The 19,107-nt window shown below is 40.7% G+C and overlaps 1 protein-coding gene across 1 annotated transcript in view; it reads right to left on the bottom strand.

Annotated features, from left to right (window-relative positions):
* Window positions 1–19,107, bottom strand: part of wdr27 (WD repeat domain 27) — a 388,848-nt gene that overhangs the window by 353,210 nt on the left and 16,531 nt on the right. Inside the window, exons 5-12 of the mRNA XM_059648854.1 lie at window positions 17,704–17,755; window positions 17,115–17,185; window positions 14,788–14,911; window positions 13,038–13,206; window positions 10,491–10,594; window positions 10,233–10,297; window positions 7,973–8,097; window positions 3,250–3,332 (exon numbers count right to left, since the gene is read on the bottom strand). Coding sequence (XP_059504837.1) covers window positions 3,250–3,332; window positions 7,973–8,097; window positions 10,233–10,297; window positions 10,491–10,594; window positions 13,038–13,206; window positions 14,788–14,911; window positions 17,115–17,185; window positions 17,704–17,755 — 793 coding nt within the window. The remainder of the gene's footprint in view (window positions 1–3,249; window positions 3,333–7,972; window positions 8,098–10,232; window positions 10,298–10,490; window positions 10,595–13,037; window positions 13,207–14,787; window positions 14,912–17,114; window positions 17,186–17,703; window positions 17,756–19,107) is intronic.

Here is a 19,107-nt window from a genome sequence, read left to right as displayed (position 1 = left end):
AACATTTTTCGATTCGGCATTTGTGACTCATTTCAACTGGAATTTTTCTCTCTTCCAGAATCGCAGAATTGTTTCAGCATAGAAGGGGGCTATTTAGCCTATCTCATCTACACCTTCTGTATGATACTTGTGGGCAGTATTTTCCCAGCAAGCAACATGGACAATGGCGAGCAATGTGGGAAAATATGGTGACATCGAAAAATTATGAATCTTGACATTAAGAAAAACATTCTGATACTCCATTCAGGTTTCAAAGTGGGGTCTAAATCTTGCTGATAAGTAGTCTCTACCTCATTTCCATGCAAATGAATAACCAAAAAATTACAGCACAGGAACAGGCCCTTTGGCCCTCTAAGGCTGTGTTGACCATCGTGCCCTAATTAATCTAAAAACAAAACATACCATTTTTCAATCCATATCCCTCTAATCCTTCCCTATTCATGTACTCATCCAGGTGCTTCTTAAAGGTCTTCAAACACCTCTTCTAGTCGTAGATCCCAGGCCGCAACCATTCTCTGCATGAAAAACATCCCTTGCATATCTCCCTCAAACTTTCCCCCTCTGACCTTGAACCTGTGCCCTCTTGTAACTGAAACTTCAAACTCAGGAAAAAGCCTCTGACCATCAGCCTTATTTATTTATTAGTTAAATTCACCTCATTTCCAATTAACAATGTAGCAATTCTCTCCTCCTCTTCTCAGACGCAAGATAGTGACAGCTCCCAACGTGGAAGTTAGAGTGGGTTCCTCATGGATGCAGCTCACCATTTGCTGCTCTGAGCCTCCAGTTTAGTATCTCTTCATCAATATGTCCTTGAATGCTCTGTCTTTGGTCCATCAAAGTAAGCATAAGCAAATCATCAACCTCACCACATTATTGTGGTTGATCTTGGAACAACTCAGAATCCACTTCAGTCTTTCAGGGCTTCAGCTTGGAGTTCAGTGTCATCTTTAACTTGCATGCACCTGCAAAATTGCTTTATACACAAGGATCACAGTCAATCTACACAAGTTGCATTGCATGGCTCTTAACTTCATTTCTTAGTGCTCATTCACTTTGCAATTACTTTGAGGCTCCCAATTTCTGTGGATTGCAGAGTTTTTTTTAGTCAGAGGGCTGGAAGAGTGAGTAGTTGTGGAAGATGAGATGCTGCAACTACGAGACTGGTAGTCCATAAACAATGGTAAAGCTGGTGGCTCATATACTTAAGGAGCACTGAAGATCTTTGACCTTTACCCCATACTACTCTGCATCACATTTAATCCTGGAGGTAGCACTGACCAGGTATGCATCCAGATATTTGGTGCCTTAGCCTCCTCTGGTGGTTGGCTGGGTAGTGGATAGCCCTGCTCTCGATCACTTCTGCCACCAGGAGTTCCATCTGGAAAGCAGGATACCAGATTCTCTTTCTGAGAGATTTCAGTCTGCAACGATGACTGTGTGCAAGGTAATGCAGCTTGCAGCGTCTGATTAGGAGTACAGCTGGGCTTTAAATATGATGCCAGCATCTTGTGTACTGGAAGGTTCCAGTAGTGACAAAAGCTTCACCTCTCCTGATGTGTAACTACTTGAGAAGGACACCAAAGAAGCTGGTTACATAATTTGTGAAGTAGAATAACAAAAGTCATCATGATCCATGATGATCGCCATGAAATTTCTGAAAATAACACAGCCTAAAACTGGGAAAACCCAACCCTGTGTATCTCTCTGGAAACCAGAATCACATCATTTCAAATCTGGTGCTGGGTGAAACAAAAATTGCTTCAACCATACTTTCTGCTCCTATGAAGCAGCTTATCTTAATAACATATGCCAAAACTAAGACTTCCTGATACAAGCCAAACTATCAGAGCGGACAATAGCAGAAATAACAATGTCTGAAATATGATAAATGAAAAAATATGCAGATTTTAACAGTGAACACTCAAGTTCTGCTATGTAGGGCCTTAGTTACACAAACTTGGCACTCTTTCAGACACACAGCTACTATAAAACTATTTCAATTCCCACCAAAAACTTTCATATTGCATTTGCTTCTTGTAGTCTTTGATGTTTAGGATAATGCATTTCCAACAAACTTGTACAGGTCCTTTCAACACATGGATTCAGTTGTTACTCTTCACAATCTATGACTGCAATCCATTACCGCAAACATCTGCCATGTGTTCCGTCGTATTTTTTGTAGCATTACACATTTTTTTCATACAATCAGAGTACAATTGAAAGTATCTCCAAAAGTTGCTAAACATTAATCAATGAAATGGAAATGGAAAAGTATGCATACCTAAAAATTAAAACTGTAAAGAAATTGTTAAATTGCTTAACCTCCACTTACTTTTGGATTGAATTTTTTTGTGAAAAGTTTCCGGATTCAGGAGTAAATCAACTCCATCAAAAAAGTTAATTGCAATATTAAGAACATATGGGAAAAGGAACTTCATAAAATTAAAATCTAGCCCAGTAAGAACAACAAACGAAACATTAGGAGATAGCAAGAACTGCGGATGTTGGAGTCAGAGACAATACAATGTGTAGATAGAGGAACACAGCAGGCCAGGCAGCATCAGAGGGGCAAGAAAGTTATCATTTAAGAACATACAGTACTTACCTGGCATTCGTTTAATCCTTGCATTGGAGAACTAAAAGTCTTAATCAAATGTTGCCATATATTTGGAGCAGATCTTAGATTGTGCACCACCTGTTACAAGTGGTTTGTGTGGTCTTGTTTAGCGTTTGTGTCCTGTTTGTGCCATATTATTGATTGGATTTGCCCCAGGTTTCATTCCAGTCAAATTACTGAGTGGTCAATTTTCCACGTTTATGTAAATGATAATTGCCTAATGGCAAAAGTCAGTTTAATCCACCAAGAGGTATCCAGTTTGAACCTAATCTAATCACTAGAATATCATAAGACACGTGGGAGTGAATTACCATCTTCATAAACATGGTAAATTGACCGCTCAGTAATTTCACCGAAATAAAACCTGGAGCAAGTCCAAACAATAATACAGCACAAAACAGGACACAAACACCATGCAAAACTGCACAAATCATCCATAATAAGTGGTGCACAGTCTAAGGTCTGCTCCAAATGAATGGGAAGATTAGATTCAAACTTTTATTTCTCCAATGCAAAGATTAAACGAACGCCAACTAAGTACTGTATATTCATAAATATATCCCTAAATCTGGCTGCAAAGTCATTGAGCTTTTATCTTTACACTAGAGAAACAGGGAAACAGCACATACCTGCATGGGAATGTCCAGCTGGCTTACTTTTCTCCCTCTGTTTCAGATCATAGTTTAAAGGGGAAGTAGGCAGCAAAGATGATCTGAAAGAAAGATTTGTTGATCAGTGTTAGCTGTCAATAAAATAACTCATGCAGCACATATTAACAAAGTATAAAATAATTTATGATTTATTTTCAAGTATGTAGTAAATAGTCAAAAGTACAGCCAGGCTAAATAAAATGAAAGGCAAACAATGACAAGGAATAAAATTAACTCAAGAACAACTGGTGTTATGATTTCAGCTGATGGTATGACTGGACAAGTCAGATCCCATTGTGTAATCTAACTTGATAGATGATTAGATTTACTTTCGTAATTTGGTTACTGTGGTGTTCAGTGACTGAACATATTCACACAAGGCTGCCAATGTACTTTCAAGAAAAGAACATTAACATATTGCACAAAAAAAGATACACAATACAACATTTAAGATAATTTGTAAAGATCTCACCTATTGCTGCAAGAAGATTCAATCTTTATTCCCAGCAATATCTTTTACAGACACTCACCTCTACAAGAAGTATCATTCCTATTTTAACTTTTTAATTTCTTACTTAACTGAAAATGTTATAAGCGCTTCCTTTCAGATTTTTGCATGTCCAGCAGATGAGATTTTCATTGTTACTCTCTTTCCCTGAGATACAAAGACAAACTCACTGACTTTTCCAAATTGAATATTAAGAAATGCCCTAACTATATAAACTACCAAAGGCTCCTTTGACTCCTTTCCAACTCTGATAGCATGGAGACTCCTTCCCAGCTCAGGCAGCCCTAAGATTACGACAAACTAAATTGTTGTTCTCCGAAGATGAAACTGTACTTCACAGGTGAAACTCGCTTGTGGCCCCTGACATGTCTTTCTGCATGAACAGAAGTTCAGCTTTATAATCATTCATCAATTAACATTCCAAATAGCTCATTAGTCTTTTAACTTAAGTCACAAACTTTCTTGGAAATGCTGTTTGAGCTCCCAAATCAAAAAATGAATCTCCAACCATTTTTAAAATGTCTCCTTCACAGATATAATGGGAACTGCAGATGCTGGAGAATCCAAGAGAACAAAGTGTGGAGCTGGATGAACGTAGCAGGCCAAGCAGCATCTTAGGAGCACAAAAGCTGACATTTCAGGCCTAGACTCTTCATCAGAAAAGGGGGATGGGGAGAGGATTCTGAAATAAATAGGGAGAGAGGGGGAGGCGCTCTGAAGATGGATAGAGGAGAAGATAGGTGGAGAGGAGAGTATAGGTGGGAAGATAGAAAGGGGATAGATCAGTCCAGAGAGGACAGACAGGTCAAGGGGGCGGAATGAGGTTAGTAGGTAGGAAATGGAGGTGCGGCTTGAGGTGGGAGGAGGGGATAGGTGAGAGGAAGAACAGGTTAGGGAGGCGGGGACGAGCTGGGCTGGTTTTGGGATGCAGTGGCGGGGTGGGAAGATTTTGAAGCTTGTGAAATCCACATTGATACAATTGGGCTGCAGGTTTCCCAGGCGGAATATGAGTTGCTGTTCCTGCAACCTTCAGGTGGCATCATTATGGCGCTGCAGGAGGCCCAGGATGGACATGTCGTCTAAGGAATGGGAAGGGGAGTTAAAATGGTTCGCGGCTGGGAGGTGCATTTGTTGATTGCGAACCGAGCGTAGGTGTTCTGCAAAGCGGTCCCCAAGCCTCTGCTTGGTTTTCCCAATGTAGACGAAGCCACAACGGATACAGTGGATGCAGTATACCACATTGGTGGATGTGCAGGTGAACATCTGCTTGATGTGGAAAGTCATCTTAGGGCCTGGGATGGGGGTGAGGGAGGAGGTGTGGGGGCAAGTGTAGCACTTCCTACGGTCACAGGGGAAAGTGCCGGGTGTGGGGGTATTGGAGGGGAGTGTGGAGCGGACAAGGGAGTCCCGGAGAGAGTGATCTCTCCGGAAGGCAAACAAGGGTGGGGATGGAAAAATGTCTTTAGTGGTGCGGTTGGATTGTAGATGGCGGAAGTGTCGGAGGATGATGCGTTGTATCCGGAGGTTGGTGGGGTGATATGTGAGGACTAAGGGGGTTCTCTTTTGGTGGTTATTGTGGGGGCGGGGTGTGAGGGATGAGTCGCGGGAAATGCAGGAGACTTGGTTGAGGGCGTTCTCAATTGCTGCGAGGGGGAAGTTGCGGTCCTTGAAGAACGAGGACATCTGGGATGTGCAGGAGTGGAATGCCTCATCTTGGGAGCAGGCGCGGTGGAGGTGAAAGAATTGGGAACAGGGGATGAAATATTTGCAGGAAGGTGGGTGGGAAGAGGTATATTCAAGGTAGCTGTGGAAGTCAGTGGGCTTCCCCATGCAAACGGCCTAAAGGCCCTCTGTTTCTTCTTGTCCCGCAGACCCGACCAGTCCCCCTCCACCGACACCCTTATCCGCCCAGCCGAACTCGTCCACACCCTCAACAACTTCTCTTTCAATTCCTCCTACTTCCTACAGACAAAGGGGGTGGCCATGGGTACCCGCATTGCCCCAAGCTATGCCTGCCTCTTTATAGATTACGTGGAACAGTCCCTCTTCCGCATCTACACTGGCCCCAAACCCCACCTCTTCCTCCGTTACATTGATGATTTTATCGGCACCTCCTTGCGCTCCCAAGAGCAGCTCAAACAGTTCATCCACTTCACCAACACCTTCCATCCCAACCTTAAGTTCATCTGAACCATCTCAAACACATCCCTCACCTTCATGGAACTCTCAGTCTCCGTCTCAGGCAACCACAGAGAAACCGATGTCCATTTCAAGCCCACCAACTCCCACAGCTAACTAGAATACACTCCCCCCACCCACCATCCTGTAAATAATCCATCTCCTATTCCCAATTCCTTCGCCTCCACCGCATCTGCTCCCAAGATGAGGCATTCCACTCCCGTACATCCCAATCGTTCTCGTTCTTCAAGGACCACAACTTCACCACCGCAGTGATCGATAACGCCCTCGACCAAGTCTCCTGCATTTCCCGTGACTCATCCCTCACACCTCGCGCCCACAATAACCACCAAAAGAGAATCCCCCTAGTCCTCACATACCACCCCACCAACCTCCGGATACAACGCATCATCCTCCAACACTTCCACCATCTACAATCCGACCACACCACTAAAGACATTTTTCCATCCTCATCCTTGTCTGCCTTCCGGAGGGACCACTCTCTCCGGGACTCCCTTGACCACACCACACTCCCCTCCAAACCCTCCACACCCGGCACTTTCCCGTGGCTGTAGGAAGTGCTATACTTGCCCCCACACCTCCTCCCTCACCTCTATCCCAGGCCCTAAGATGACTTTCCACATCAAGCAGATGTCCACCTGCACATCCACCAATATAGTATACTGCATCCGCTGTATCCGTTGTGGCTTCATCTACATTGGGGAAACCAAGCAGAGGCTTGGGGACCCTTGCAGAACACCTACGCTCGGTTCGCAGTCAACAAATGCACCTCCCAGCCGCGAACCATTTTAACTCCCCTTCCCATTCCTTAGACGACATGTCCATCCTGGGCCTCCTGCAGTGCCATAATGATGCCACCCGAAGGTTGCAGGAACAGCAACTCATATTCCGCTCGGGAACCCTGCAGCCCAACAGTATCAATGTGGATTTCACAAGCTTCAAAATCTCCCCTCCCCTCACTGCATCCCAAAACCAGCCCAGGTCATCCCCGCCTCCCTAACCTGTTCTTCCTCTCGCCTATCCCCTCCTCCCACCTCAAGCCGCACCTCCATTTCCTACCTACTAACCTCATTCCGCCCCCCCTTGACCTGTCTGTCCTCCCCGGACTGACCTATCCCCTCCCTTCCTCTCCATCTATAATCTCCTCTCCACTGATCTTCTCCTCTATCCATCTTCGGTCCGCCTCCCCCTCTCTCCCTATTTATTTCAGAATCCTCTCTCCATCCCCCTTTTCTGATGAAGAGTCTAGGCCTGAAACGTCAGCTTTTGTGCTTCTGAGATGCTGCTTGTCCTGCTGTGTTCATCCAGCACCACACTTTGTTATCTCCTTCACAGAACTATGTAATTTACCTTAGAATCCAGAATTCAAATGATAATATAATATTTATCACACTGGATATGCAATATATATAGATAAGCAAACAGAAGTAATACAATTGAAGAGATAAGAATATCACAGTTAGTTAAAACTTGAAATTTGTTTCCTTCCTTTAATAGTTTTACAGTTTCCCATTCTTTCCTGTTCAATTTTATTTTTAAGTACACTTCAGTTTCAATTTTTCCCAATTTCTGTTAAGAATTTAATATTCTTGAGGAGGACAGACTGTGACATTCTACAGCTGCCCAACTAAAAATGTTCAGGTACACACAGGATCACTGTAAACGAGCAATGGTGTGGAGGCAAATCATCCTTCCAGATCACGTCTTGGTTTCAAATTCCTAACAGCCTTACAGGCAGAAAATCAGATAGCCCTTCCTTTCCCATTTACGTGCTTTAGTCACAGATAAAAATGGTATATAAAAATGTTAAACTTGCAGTTTTAGGATACTGCTACTTCTAACATTTTGTTTTGCTGTGCAATGGATTGTTTGCTGTTTATTAACCTACACAAATTATCATTGTGCACTTCACCTAAAATATGAAAAGCATACATATCGAATGGATCTTAAGTTTTTAACATTTCTTTTATAATATCTAATAAGGAACTGTTTTACCTGGCAATGACACTGAGTGATTCCTCCTCATTGATATATTGCAGACATATTTTTGCAAGTTCAAGCATATGAATTTCCAGTAGAGCAATATGTTTTCCAAACATGGAAGAGAGCAGACAGAAAATCTGCAGGAGTAAAACTAATTGAATTCTAATATAGAGATACATGTGTAAACATTGCAGTAAAATGTTTCCTTTAAAGTCCATTTTATCACATACAAATGTTGAGTACTTTTATCATCAGAAAAAATACTTTTAAAGACGGTGCAATGACCAGGCACAACTGAAAATCACATAAATGTGGAAGAATGCCAGCCTAGATTTTTCTGACTTGGGACCTTCCGCCCACCTCAAAGAGATACTTCGAACTGTGGTCAATGCTCCAGCCTCAGAATCTCTATTATGCTTTCTAGGGCACCTTCTAGACTCCCAGAACTGGGAGTTTAGCCAGAGATTTGCTTCATCACAATTCAGAGATGAAAAAGTATCATATTCCTGCTGTGGAAATTCAGGCAATTTTTACACAGACTTTGCAGTCGAGAAACTATGCCACAACAAGGCTGGATGTCTGGAATTAACAGGCATCCCAATGATGTTACAGTCTGAAATGTCGGAAATGTGTCACCTGACATAACTAGTTCCCCTGACATAACTGCACTGGAAAATCTCTCTCTCATTACTCTAAAACAGTAATTCAACACGCTTTTAAAAAAGTGAGGCTAGAATACTTATTCATGAAGAAATGTCCACCTGTAATAACTAAATCAATGGTACTCAATTTGTTAATAATTTACATTTTCATACTTGTACTTATACATCTGTCACATTGTCAAACTAGTTCTAAAGCAGCATTACTACACAATATCCCTCACACAAAGTTTATTAAGTCTTAAAGTAGTTTTTCTTCCCATATTCCAAAATGTTTCTTTAAGAGAATAGAGTGATCCAGCTAACAGGAATTTTACTGACAATACCAATACTATTTGCAAGTTAACTGAACGCACCCATGTGATGCAAGAAATTATCATTTTCTATTCCTAATACAGAAGAACACACAAAATTTAGTCTTGGGGTAACCCAAAGAAGAAGGACCATTTCTGGCCTGCTTAATTAAAGTTTATCTTCAATGTAACCAGGTTAGTTACAGGTGTTTATGATAGCTTCTTGTGTACCTTTTAGGCTCGAGTGCATGTGGGCTATTGGCTTACACAGTTCTGCAAATATTGCCCAGAAATATTTGCATTTTCATTTTTATGTAAGGATAATACTCTGGCTGAAATTTTCATGGAGTCAAAACTCCAGATCCTTAAACAAAAGCGCTAACTAAATTGGTCTGAATTCACAGCCTAACTAATAAAAGCACTAGTTTAGTCAGAAGTTCTGCACAACTGAAATAAATTGTTGGCTTTGCTTGACTGGTATCTTTAAGTGGTTATAATACTAGTGTGATCTGGTATGTCAAAGTCTGAATATTTATTTGGACAAGATCAAGAAACAAAGTATTCGAAGCTTCTGTAATTGATAGTTTAATGGTTGATATGATTGATCCTTTAATCAGTTTGTAGGAAATGCTGAGATAGTAAGAACTGCCGATGCTGGAGTCAGACATAACACTGTGTGGAGCTGGAGGAACACAGCAGGCCAGGCAGCATCAGAGGAGTAGGAAAGTTGACGTTTTGGGTCGGGACCCATCTTCAGAAAATTCAGAAAATGAAGAAGGGTCCCAAGCTGAAACATCAACTTTCCTACTCCTCTGGTGCTGCCTGGCTTGCTGTGTTCTTCCTGCTCCTCACTGTGTTAAGTAGGAAACGCTGTGTTTTTTAAGGAAGATTTCTGAACAGGTGTTTTTCTTCCTCAGCAATTCCAAACTTTGGTTTTGTACATAATGTATACTGAATGAATGGGAATACAAGGCATGAATTGCCAAGGACAGCATGAAGAATGACATGAAATGGCTGGGGACACACAGTAGAATGGGTAATAGGAGGAGCCTTAGGGACTGGCTGTGAGAGGTGCATAAAGTGGTGTGTAGAATATAACAAGCCATGGGAGATTGATTGGAGGCTATGTGTTGGCATGCAAGAGAAGGGTTACAGTGAGGGATAAGTCTCCAACAGACAGCATTATTGCACTGACATATAATTTATTGCCATAGGGATAAAATATGAATTCTGTGACATGATAAATACAACATATACAGCATAAAAATAATACATTTTATTCATTTCCAATTAAAGAGATTTCTAAGTATTTTCTCTTGCCTTGTTAGTGTTTCTGTTTCCTATGGCATAACAGCCAGCTGTCCGAATGCTTAAACCTGGATGATCTGAAACAAAATATTTAATGCTATTAATGTACTGAGACTTTTGAGCATCTTCTATCTAAAAAAAAGTTATGAAAGATGACAAATTATTTCAGTAAAACTGGAAATGGTTCAGCACTTAAGTAATTAAAATAGGATCACAATAGCTAAGAACTGAATAGATGATAAAAAGATACACAGATAATACAAAAATTACCTTCAAAATGGACAGCAGCATCAATTTCTCCAGTGGCCAAATTTACATTGAATAAGCCATTTATAGTCCCTACCCACAGACTGCTGGAATTGTTTGATGTAAAACTGAAATAGAAAGCAAAGGATTACAAGTAAAAAGTTAAAATGACCAAATAAGAACAACCAGCAAAATCAAATAATTGTGTCATACTACAGTACAGAAAGAAGTTATGCTTGCCTGCACAAACCCCTTGAAAGACCTATTTAATTAGTCCCATTTATGGGCACTATGCTAAAATAGTGGTAATGATGATAAGACACACACGCTTAACACTGTCATGACCCTGGTGGGAATAATGCACTGAAAGTCGAGCTTCATTTTTTTTGAATTGTCACAACATGAAATATAACCAATGTAATCATTGGGGTGGCTATTGCCTGACTGCGACCACTATCTATGATAAGGCCAAGTACACAACTATATTTATTATAATAATCTTATTCTCTAATGTGACAAAAACAGATTATCAATCACTAACACAAACTTAAATTTCACACACACACACAAAGGATAGACTGACCTTTTAGGAATATCATAGCCCGAAAATATCGAAACATTTGTGCAAAAAAAGGCATAAAGTCTGTAGATTAAAGTCCAGAACAAAAGGGCCAATGAGGTGACTTTTCTTGAAGTCATGTTGTTGCTGACTGGAGCAATCCCCAATTCAGTAGCCAGTCAGATAGAGATCAGAGATAATGGGAACTGCAGATGCTGGAGACTCCAAGATAATAAAATGTGAGGCTGGACGAACACAGCAGGCCAAGGAGCATCTCAGGAGCACAAAAGCTGATGTTTCGGGCCTAGACCCTTCATCAGAGAGGGGGATGGGGAGAGGGAACTGGAATAAATAGGGAGAGAGGGGGAGGCGGACCGAAGATGGAGAGTAAAGAAGATAGGTGGAGAGGGTGTAGGTGGGGAGGTAGGGAGGGGATAGATTCAGGTCTTGGCTTGAATTAGAAGGTAACAAAGTGTGAAGCTGGATGAACAAAGCAGGCCAAGCAGCATCTCCGAGATGCTGCTTGGCCTGCTATGTTCACCCAGCTTCACACTGTGTTATCTTAGATTCTCCAGCATCTGCAGTTCTCATTATCTTTGAATTAGAAGGTTTTTTTTTGCTTTCTGCAAGCTTTTCATTGTTATTTCTGTTCCAATTTAAAAAAGAGGGACAGCACAATTTTATTTGCTGCAGGTTTTTGGATGTCAATGCCCCAACTGATCTCTCTTCTGATAATTCTCCAATTTATTCTCAACATTCAATCCATTTATTTTACACTGCACTGAAGTAAGAATGATAAAACTGTAGCGGTTTGTGTTTACTTTGTTAATCCTTCTAAAATTAGACACAAGGTTGACACCTTTGCATTGTATTAATCTGTTTAAATCAGGTATCGTTATGAGGAATTGGCATCAAAGAATCCCTACAGTGTGGAAGCAGACCATTCAGTCTATCTAGTCCATACTGACCATTTGAAAAGAATCCCACCCAGACCCACTCCCCTACCCTATCCTTGTAATCCTGCATTTCCCACTGCTAATCCACCTCGCCTACATATTCCTGGACACTACGGGCAATTTAGCATTGTCAATGCCCATCATCTACACATTTTTGGACTGTGGGAGGAAACTGGAGCACCTGGAGGAAACCCATGCAGACACAGGGAGAATGTGCAAACTACACACAGAAGCTCGCCTGAGGGTAGAATCAAACCTGAGACCTGTGCATTGTGAGAGAGCAGTTGATAAACTGTGAAGCACCCTGCTGCCCCAAAGTGGATGAATAATGTCTCACTAATATCATCCTTTGTCACTCTAAGTAATCTGGATTAGGTACTATATCACAGCCAGAAGGAAATATGCAGAGAATAATGTCACAGAGAACATCCATCAATTGTTTGGCAATTGTGTATAAATGGAGCTGCAAATGCTGGTACAACTACATCTGAATAGTTTGTATCAATCAATGTACAGAATCTTACAGTGAGCTGAATGTGGTTATCTGAAAATTCTTGGGTGGGCAATGTTAGACTGCTGACCCTCAGTCGGGCAATATCCCAGTCTCTGGATCTGCTGTCACAGTTCCATGAGTCCCAAGAGCACCAAAGCTCGATACTGAGTACTGCCAGGACTACAACCAGTTTCAAGAAGAAAGCCGAACAGAACACTTAACCTGGACAACACATAAGAGTTTTAGGTGAAAGGGTTTGGCGCCGTTATGGTGGGGCAAAAGGTTCTAGAGCGGTGGGTTTTAAAGTCTATTCAGGGAAAATGGAAGAGGAGGTACTAACTTATGGGGGCTGCCCCAATGCTCACAGGGAACCGTCTGAAGATAGTGCCTGCCCTCCTTTTCCACCCTTTCTAAAATGTAAGCTACCAGCTCACTTGCCAATGCCAACAGTATTATGGTGGGGGCAGGGTAATATTGGGGTCAATTGAGTTTTTACACAAATTCAACACTTTCTTATTTAAAGTAGCATCCATTAACAATTTAAAATGAGTGAAAAGACATACCTTGAATCTTTTTTCAGTAAACTACTTAATAAATATTCACAATGAGACATTCTGAGGATTGGAAGTTCAATACATGCATGTGGTCTACTTTCCAAATTATTACCATTAAGGTAGGATGAAGAATAGTGAAGATTCTTGCAATCCCTCAGGCTGTTAATACTGTCAACATCTGTAAATAAAAAAATTAACAAGAGGGATAAAACGTGAATATGGAAGTTACAATGAAAACTAGGAATTATGATGCTACAATATTGGTTGTGTATATAATGTAATGTACAAAATGTTAAAAAGTGTTCTTTTTTCAGCTGATTATTCAGCAGCAGAGCCTACTACATTTCCAGCTTTGGTCCTGAATATATTATCTCTATCTCAAAGACATAGACTCTGCCCATAAAATGTACATGTCTATTCTCTGAATATACCTTAATCAGAGGGGACACGGTGGCATGTCACTGGACTAGAGACCCAGGCTAATGCTCCAGGTTTAGGGATCTAAATCTTACCATGCTTGTAGGTAGAATTTAAATTCAGTTAATAAAAATCTGAAAATGAAAGCTGGTCTTGTGAAATGATCACTGAGTGCCGTAACAACAGATCTGATTCACAAATGGAAAGGAGATCCATTTGCCTAGCCTGTGCTTTCAAACCCGCAACACTTGTTGACTGCTAACAACCTCTGAAATGTCCTAGCAAACCACTCACTTCAGAGGCAGTTATGGATGGGCTTGCCTGCCAGCAACACATCAGTGGCAGAATTTTTAAAGAAAATATAAGTAAAACAACATCTACATAAATATAAATAAAACCTAAAGAACTGTGGATGCTGTAAATCAGAAACAAAAACAGAAATTTCTGGAAAAGGTCAGCAGGTCTGGCAGCACCTGTACAGAGAAATCAAAGTTAACATTTTAGGATGACTGACCTTTCCTCACTTCTGAATTTAATCTGTCATCTATTGAACCATTCCCAACTGTATCCAAACTATTCTGCAGCTCATCCTACTGTTTGGGACAGGATTGCTGTGTACTGCTCAACGAAATCAAACTTCAAATATCTTGTACTACCGCTTTTTCAAATATCTATTCAGTAACGTTAGTCCAGCACAAGAAAAAAGGCTTTTATAAGAAAATTGCCTGGCTTTGGAGCAGCATTGTCACTAATGGACTAAGAATACAAATTGACAACCTTTAAAAAAAAGGTAATTAGGAACATTTAAATCATGGAGTTATACAGATGTACAGCATGTAAACAGACCCTTCAGTCCAGCTCCTGTGGGAAAAAAATCATTATATTTCAGAAGGGGCAACTTTCCTTTATAGACTGAAAATGCACTATCACAATCAAACAACAAGTAGTCAATTCAATTGATCCAATCAGCATTCTAATTAGGATAGTGAATTAACTACTCAGTCATGAAGGCAACACTTCCACTGTCCTGTAAAGGCTGTAAATATATAGTCACACCTAGCTCAAGATGATCAAGTTATCCATTGTGTTCAGGTTTCCATTAGTCAAGGACTGCCTAACTACAGTTTATGTCACTATTTTATCATGCGCAGAGTGAGGATGAAGGTCCCAAGTGTGTCTCATCTGGAAAGGGAAATCAAACCCCACATTACTGGTATGTTTCAGAACTACATTCTAGTCATCCAGCTAACTGAGCTAACTATTCCTTCCTGACATAAGAATATTAAACAAAATAATAAGGCTGGACTGAGTGAGGTTCACATTAATGAATCCTATTGAGTACCTGAATTCTCTGATAACCTAACTTTCCGCTGGATCTTGCAGCAGTATTTCTGCTGCTCTTTCGCTAGGTCAATGTGCAGCACACGGCGGCATTGTTGCTCATGTAACAAAGTGAAAACATCAAGCTGTAAGAAGCAAATTAGAATTAATTAATAAAACATAAATTATGAACATATGTATCTGAAGTTATTACACTAATAAGTATCTGCTTCGTAAGTTGCAAACAGCCGCTAACTCGAAAAAGCTTTAAGAAGCTTTAAGACAAATCCACTCGATTTTCCTCTTCCTATTCTATATAGTTAAATCAATTTCACTACCGGTATTACAACAGTGACAACACTTCAAAGGTATTTTGTTTATTTTAAATCCTCATTACATCTACCATACCTGTGCTTACTGGTGTTTATTGCTCCCACTCAAGCAATGCGTCAATTTTAAAATTCTCAGTCTTGTTTTCAAATTCCTGCATAGCCTCAGCCTCCTCCCTTATTCTATAGTCTCCTCCAGGTCAACAAATACCAAAATCTCTTCATTCTTACAATTTTAGCCTCTTGAGTACCTCCCAAATGTTATTATTCCACTATTGGAACTTGGGCCTTCAGGTCCCCGAAATCCTAAACTCTGGAATTACCTCCCTAAATCTCTGTTACTTATCTTTCCTTCTTTAAGGCATTCTTGAAACCAATGTGTTTGACCAAGCTTTTGACATCTATGCTAATAAAACCTAACATAGCTTACAATCAAAGATAATGAAATGTGAGGCTGGATGAACACAGCAGGCCCAGCAGCATCTCAGGAGCACAAAAGCTGACGTTTTGGGCCTAGACCCTTCATCAGAAAGATAGAAGGGTCTAGGCCCGAAACGTCAGCTTTTGTGCTCCTGAGATGCTGCTGGGCCTGCTGTGTTCATCCAGCCTCACATTTCATTATCTTGGATTCTCCAGCATCTGCAGTTCCCATTATCACTCATAGCTTACAATCACATTTTTTATATAATATCACTGCAAAGTACCTGGGAAATTTCAACATTGCAGGTATTATCTTGCTGTAAAGCATTAAGTGATTAGATTAGATTAGATTAGGTTCCCTACAGTGTGGAAACAGGCCCTTCGGCCCAGCAAGTCCACACCGCACCTTGAAGCATCCCACCCAGACCCATCCCCTTATAACCCACACATCCCTGAATACTATGGGCAATTTAGCATGGCCAAGCCACCTAGCCTGCACATCTTTGGACTGTGGGAGGAAAGCGGAGCACCCGGAGGAAACGCACGCAGACATGGGGAGAATGTGCAAATTCCGCACAGACAGTTACCCGAGGTTGGAATCAAACCTGGGTCCCTGGCCCTGTGAGACTTCAGTGCTAGCCACAGAGCCACCGTGCTGCCTTGATGTCATGGCATTATGAAAGACAGCATATATGTGCAAGTTATTCTTCATTTGCATTACTGGAGGGAAATTTTAGCATATATATAAACTAGCACTGAAAACTGCAATCCCCCAACACAGGCACTTTCCAGCTGATGTACATGACTAGAAGTTGTACTGAATCATGTTCTTTTCTACTAAATTGCTAAATGATTAATCATTTGATTCATGAATGACCTTAGCCAAGGACTTCACAATATAACATGTAGATCAAAAATTCAACCTTTACCAATCTTCTTGGGTTCTTGTTACTATATATGAAAATGTTATACTGTTGAAAGGAGTTATGCTGATATTTGGAAGAGGAAGGGCAATTTCAAAATAACTTTGTAAGGGTTTTTCTTGGAGACAGAGTAGCAAGTCTTTTTGATTTATTTCTGGAAAATAAACATGACTTATTGATTTAGCTTAAATACTTGTTTTTAAATCTAGGAGTTATATTTTGCATCAACTTCAGCTTATTTATATTCACCATCTACTTTGCTGGCTGTTTTTGAGAATGGAAATGAGCATAAATGAAAGTGCAGCACTATTTTGGCATAACTTACAAAAAGCACAGATTAAACAATACCACGATGCCAATTTTCATACTCACTATTTGTTCCATTGTGATATGTTACAATTTTATGAAAATGAAACTTCAGCTGATTTAGTCACAAGAACAATATATACTTTGCATAAGGTGTGATTCCCTGAGTTACAATACTTGAAATATAACGAAGCAAGGAGATGTTGGTTACACATAAAAGGCTGATTAATACAATGTTAGTAAATTGCAGGTTATATTGAAGATTGAAACCAAATTTGACTCAGAACTATGCTTTTACAAAACACATTTGGCATGGGAAGAAACTTTATTAGCATTTCTCCAAACAAAAATCTGAAAATCACTCCTCCTACCTGACCATTAGCAGAGCCAGTAATAAACTGATTAAGTCTGTTGTCCATGCACAAGCTTAACAGGGGAGAGCCTAGACATAAATGAAATACTTCAGGATTATATCAGGAGCAATACTATCAAACATACAGCTTAGAAATGGTTCCATGTTAAATAATCCACGCATCTGGGGTGACCTTATTGAAGTTTATAAAATCATGAGGGGCATGAATAGAGTGAACAGCCAAGGTCTTTTCCCTGGAGTGGGGGAGTCCAAAGCTAGAGGGCATAGGTTTAAGGTGAGACGGGAAAGATTTAAAAGGGACCTAAGGGGCAACTTCTTCATGCAGTGGGTGCTGTGTGTGTGGAATTATTTGACAGAGGAAGAGGCGGAGGTTGGTGCAATTACAACATTTAAAAGGCATCTGGACAGGTACTTGAGTTGGAAAGGTTGAGAGGAATATGATCCAAATGCCGGAAAATTGGACTAGATTAATTTAGGATATCTGATCAGTATAGATAAGATGAACTGAACGGTCTGTTTCCATGCTGTAAAGGTCAATGATACTATCCTCGCTGATGAAAACTTTAATAAGTCTGATGCATACTTACCTGATAAAACAGACGACTGATACAGTTGTACATTACTAGTGAGATCCCAAACCTTCCATAAAAAACAGAAATACCTCTGGTTTAGAAAAATGTTTGTTATACTGCACAGCAATACATTTCTAAATAAAAATTTCTATATCTAGTAAGGATTTTCTAAAGGATATGTGCCTTAGAATTCAACTTTTAAAAGCTTAAATGTTTCACTAATACTCATGATTTGGTAATGCATCAAACCTAGTTTAATTCCTGCAAGGCAACAGATGGTATATCAGAGGGCAGATGCCCAAGGGCCAAACTACTTTGTCCTCCCATCCTTGTCATCTGTTTTAGGCATAATTCTACTGGACTAAGGAGCTGATCTCTCATTATAAAGACAGCTGATGGAGGTTTAACCTCAAGGTTACCACACCTCAGGCAAGGGGAGAGTTTCAGAAGGGCAGTCCTTCATGTAACCTCAGCCAGAACTGAACCCGCACTATTAGCATCATTCTGCATTGCAGACCAGCCATCCAGCCAACTGAGCTGACCAACTCCCTGCTTTAGGCACACTTCAGGTACCAATCAAGAACCAAAGTAATATTTAACTTTCAGGACACAATAATTTCAGTCAGTGCCCAGCTAGATTGGACAGCAGGATGGAGGTGGTGGGGATTCGGGGGGGTGTATTTTGCTGGCAACTGTCTGCAGTTTAGTTTTGCAATCTTGCAATTCTACAATAATGAACAACAGATCTAAGTTCTGCAGGGTTTATGACAGAAAACTTGACTTTCTTGCTCTGAATGCATTTAATAGTCCTCTAAACACTACTGACAGAGTTGCTCTTCCTCAAACTCAACTTCAGCAAAATAAGTGCCCTTTATCACACATTGAGTGAATCTGGCAGTATAAATTATAAGTGATTTTACAATGTGGATGTGCATCAGCTATAACTGGTGAGTGAATCCCTAAACTAATTCTAATTAGCTACAACTTTTCCAAACAGCAGCATGAACAGCAAACAGTCACCTTTTCTGGTGCTTGGGAGGTTGAGCAACTCATGGTGACATTCCAAGCCAATGAAGTGTTTTGTACTTAAGGTACTCTTCCAGTAATTAGGTAACATTATGACACTTGGATATACATTCTTCAACTGTGGCAAGCTTTCATGAGTTTATGCTGTTCTGGCTACACGAGGATCCACAATGTAAACAAAACAATATCAAAAAAAGAGATAACAGAGTGTGGAGTTGGAGGAACACTGCAGGCCAGGCAGCTTCAGAGGAGCAGGAAAGTTGACATTTTTTCAGAAAAAGGGTCCAGACCTGAAACATCAACTTTCCTGCTCCTCTGATGCTGCCTGGCCTGCTGTGTTCCTCCAGCTCCACACTGTGTTATCTCTGACTCCAGCACTGGCAGTTTTTACTA

This window comes from Stegostoma tigrinum, chromosome 9, assembly GCF_030684315.1.
Source record: "Stegostoma tigrinum isolate sSteTig4 chromosome 9, sSteTig4.hap1, whole genome shotgun sequence".
NCBI classification, from domain to species: Eukaryota; Metazoa; Chordata; class Chondrichthyes; order Orectolobiformes; family Stegostomatidae; genus Stegostoma; species Stegostoma tigrinum.
This window is presented reverse-complemented; position numbering and strand designations above follow the sequence as displayed.